Source organism: Nuphar pumila, chromosome 16, assembly GCF_984573655.1.
Source record: "Nuphar pumila chromosome 16, dmNupPumi1.hap1.1, whole genome shotgun sequence".
NCBI classification, from domain to species: domain Eukaryota; kingdom Viridiplantae; phylum Streptophyta; class Magnoliopsida; order Nymphaeales; family Nymphaeaceae; genus Nuphar; species Nuphar pumila.
Window position 1 is genome coordinate 59,987,726 of NC_143264.1, and position 4,237 is coordinate 59,991,962.

Below are 4,237 nucleotides of genomic sequence, written 5' to 3' on the forward strand. Positions count from 1 at the left end.
TAGAGTTTCAGAGTCTCAAGGTAGGTATTACTTTGGGAAAATGTCACGCTTATGCTTTAAGAGGAGTATTGTAAGTGTCGTGAAATAGTCTATTGTGGGTTGCCATCATTAACAGTTCAAATATATGAACATGCGTTAAAAAGTAGTTAGTGGACATACATTGAGGATTATATAACGCACTGACTTGAAGATGCGAATTTTAGGATGACCACACAGAATATGATGGGAACTCTACTAGAAGGTATGGTCTAGGGCAATGTTGAGGTGTGTACCTCGTGAGTAACCTGGAAATATCTCAAATGTTTCCAGGTGTCCCTTAGGTGTTAAAACATTGCCCACTAGACACATGTAGGATGTAGCATGAACCACAAAACCTTAGGGGCAGATATAGCTCCTTGAGACACCTTGAGAGCATGTATAGCTCCTTGAGATACCTTGGGGGCAGGTATAGCCACCCTAGCTCTTCGGCTAGCTACCGTTTGAGCTCCTTCGCTCCCAGCTTGCAACCGGTGAATTGCTGCAGCACCTGTGTCTGTAGTCTGAGTCGATTTAGACTATGTTGTTGTGAGTGGTTCATATGTCTGACCAACATCGTAGACTTTGAGTTATCTACATGGCTTGTTACGCCCGATGAGGCTATGTCCGAAATAGCTAATTAGAGTAGAAGATATGTTTGAAGATGATAATAGAGATATGGTAAAGAGGGTAAAACTCATAAATAACATGTATGTAAAGTAGCAAACTAAACTAAGACTAGGAGCATAGAGTTCACTACAGTTGCAACGGTCATGTCTATTTGTAAATGGAATCTTACTAGGTTGTAGACTCACCTCCTTCTTTTGGTTGCAACTATAGGTTTAGGGACTATTGCCATCACTCACAGGACTTAGTACGACTCTGTCACATCAGCCACATCAAAGTATGGTTTGCCTCTACTCTTTTATTCTCTTTATGCATTTGGATGGTTATTGAAAAAAAAATGGATGTGTGGAACTTTAATTATTAAATGAAAAAAAAAATCTGACATGGTTTAGAGTTATTTTTTAGATTATTGAGTAATTTCCCTCCGAAAACTAACGTCCACGAACCCGTGCTCGAGAGGCCCCGGATCGGGTCGTTACAAGTGGTATCAGTGCCAGGTTCGATAAAAAAAGTTGGATTTTGAAAGAAAAATTTTGTTTAAATCAAAATAATTTAAAGGTCCTAAAAGAACGATTATTGCAACCATCCAAATGATTATGTGGCAAAAAGAGTCATAGCTTCATTCACGTAGGTCCTGAACTTATTATTGCCTCTTGTTAGTAGGAATGAATGCTAACAACGATAGTGGCAATGAGAGCAATCGTAGAGGCAGTAGGAGCTCTGGGAGGCACAGGCATCCCGAAGTGATCCAGACGGATCAGATGGTTGTTGGCCTTTCGCTCTTCGTGACGGCCATGTTGGACGTCACTAGGGAAATGGAGAGTATGATACCTCCCGTTCCTTCTCCGGCCCCAGTTTCATTTACAATCAATAACCACCCCAACCACCCGTGAGAGAATCGCCAGGGCCACGAGGGCGTCCTCCATACAGGCACATCAGAAGAGGTCCACTGGCAAATCGAGGTGGTAGGGGAGCTGCAGTAGGTTGTTCAGGTTGCGGTAGGCCTCGTTTCGGGGCAGGACCGAGCAACGCTACACCTACCAATAGCTAAAGAAGTCAAGAGCAACCTAATGCATCATGTCATGAGGGTGTTCAAAGGTCGATGGTGCAACAAGGCAGGGGTACTAATGTCATAGAAGATGAACAAATAAGAGAATCAGTGCAACATCTTCGAGGGATGGCCTTACTGAGGAGAGACAGGGGACATATGAATAGGCACGCATACTTACGTGCTTTTAACAACATGGCAGTGTCAGCACCAGCTAGGGTTCCTTCAGACTCTGAGGAAGAAGAAGAACCTACTTATACCCCTCGTACCCCAACACCTTAGTGTTTGTTATGTTTAAGTCATGTAATAAAGGCCTATGATTGCCTAGTGATAGTACTAAGTAACGGGTTGTATTACGGAAGAACCCGTGAAAAGTTGAAAAAATGTTGCATTTATTAATAAATAGTAAGTTTCTTACGACAATTGTGCAAACCTACGTGAATGTTAATGAGGAAGCAAACATAAATTTTTAATAACCACTCTACTCATGTTGCAGTATGAGGACTCGTCAGGGAACATCATACAAGTCAAGAGGTTCTCAAGTAATCAAGAGACAAGCAGGCCCTTCTCAAGCAGGGCATGTGAATGAGGGCACTGCAAGGAGAAGTACTGCAAGCCCCATTGGTCCTGTGCCTCCACAGGCATCAGGTAACCTACCTCCAAGGAGCATGGAAGCAAAAGGTGGAGGTGATTCACCAGTTGCACCTCGATACGAACATGCTATAGTTGATAGTGGTGTGCCTCCGAACTATACCACAGAAAGAATTTTGTATAAACTATTACAAAATTCACTGCATCAAAGTCAAAACCAAGTAGCATCAGAAAGCAGTTCTTGAGCTGAGAAGTTCAAGAATATGAGAGTGCCCACGTTCGATGAAACTCCTAGAGGAGTAGCAATAAAGAAATGGATGATGCAAGCAGAGAAAGCACTAGATGCGATACAGTGCCCAGAGGACCAGAAAGCATGGGTCGTGGCATCCAACTTAATTGGGGATGCCGAGTACTTGTGGCGATCCATCAGAGATGTCCTGGGAAGTGAAGAGTTTATTCCCTGGATCACCTTTAGGAACAAGTTCTACAAACAATTCTTTCCCAGGATCGAGAGGATGGAGAAAGAAGAGGAATTTAGAAAGCTCAAACAGGGAAGCATGAGTGTAACGGCCTACACCGCCAAGTTCAATTCATTGTCCAGATTCGCGAAGGCTTTAGTATCTACGAAAAAGCAAAAATACAAGTTATACGAGCGTGGACTAAAACCTGAAATTCTGAGAATGGTGGGACCTCTGCAAATTTGGAGGTTCGATAGGTTGGTGGAGATGGCATCTTGGTATGAGTTTTGGGATGCTTGAACAACAAAATCGGAGGCACAAGAGAAACCCAAGCAAGTACAACAGGGACAAACTAGTTCATCATCCTGAAGGTTTTTCAAGAAGAGGCAAGGCAATGACAGATCTTTGAAGCCATAGGAGGGAAGTAGTGCAGAAAACAACAATAAGCAGCAGGGGAAGAAGCCTGAACAACCAAAAGCTAAGAAACCTTGATACTGAGGACCACCTTCTAAGGGCAACAACAGTTGTAGGACTTACGACTTTAAGCATGAAGGTCGTTGCGATGAAAAGAATATCAAATGCTACAATTGCGGTCAAATGGGACACATTGCAAGAAAATATCCCCAGCCAGTACAAGGAGAAGGAGCAAAACCCACAGAGAAACCAGTTGCTCCAGGTCAAGTTTATGCAGCGACTCTGCAGGAAGCCTTGACTAGCCCTGACGTGGTGGAAGGTACACTCCAAATTTCTGGTGTTAGTGCACATATTCTCTTTGATTCGGGGGCTATACATAGTTTCATCACCCCTACTTTTGCTGCACTATTACCTATTTTACCTGTATCTCTAGAAATAAAATATCAAGTAGCGACACCAGTAGGAAAGTCGGTGTATATAGATGAAGTCATCCAAGGATGTATGGTACAAGTCGAAGAACGTCTATTGTTGATAGACCTTCCAATATTGGACTTTAAGGGAGTGGACGTTATCTTGGGCATGGATTGGTTATCTAACCATCATGCAACGATTGATTGTCGAGGGAAAAGCGTCAGTTTTCAACACCCTGGAACCTCTATTTTTATCTTTCAGGATACTAGAAAACTTGCAAAACCGACAATTATCTCATGTCTTCAAGCTAACCGGTATCTACAGAAGGGTTGGATTGGATACTTGACTTATATGAAGACTGAGGTTGACGATAAACTTTCAATCACAGAGGTAGAGATTGTACGGGAATTCGTGGATGTTTTTCTTGAAGAACTTCCAAGACTTTCACCGGATAGGGAAGTCGAATTCTAGATAGATCTAGCTTCAGGTACAACACCCATTTTCATTCCTCTATATAGAATGGGACCTGCTGAGCTCAAAGAACTCAAGGATCAACTGCAGGAGTTGCTGGATATCAGATTTATTCGACCATCAGTATCACCTTGGGGTGCACCGATCTTGTTCATGAAAAAGAAAGATGGGTTATTGCATATGTGTATCGACTACAAGAAAT

General features: G+C 42.6%; 2 protein-coding genes across 2 annotated transcripts; both read left to right on the forward strand.

The window, feature by feature from the left end:
- The first annotated feature begins 2,544 nt into the window (after nucleotides 1-2,544).
- LOC149813300 (uncharacterized) lies at nucleotides 2,545-3,039 on the forward strand. The gene has a single exon (XM_089991099.1). It carries the CDS (start codon nucleotides 2,545-2,547, stop codon nucleotides 3,037-3,039), a length of 495 nt encoding a protein of 164 aa, XP_089847225.1.
- Nucleotides 3,040-3,336: 297 nt separating this feature from the next.
- Nucleotides 3,337-4,035, forward strand: LOC149813301 (uncharacterized). The gene has a single exon (XM_089991100.1). The coding sequence runs from the start codon at nucleotides 3,337-3,339 to the stop codon at nucleotides 4,033-4,035; it is 699 nt and encodes a 232-aa protein (XP_089847226.1).
- The last annotated feature ends 202 nt before the right edge of the window (nucleotides 4,036-4,237 follow it).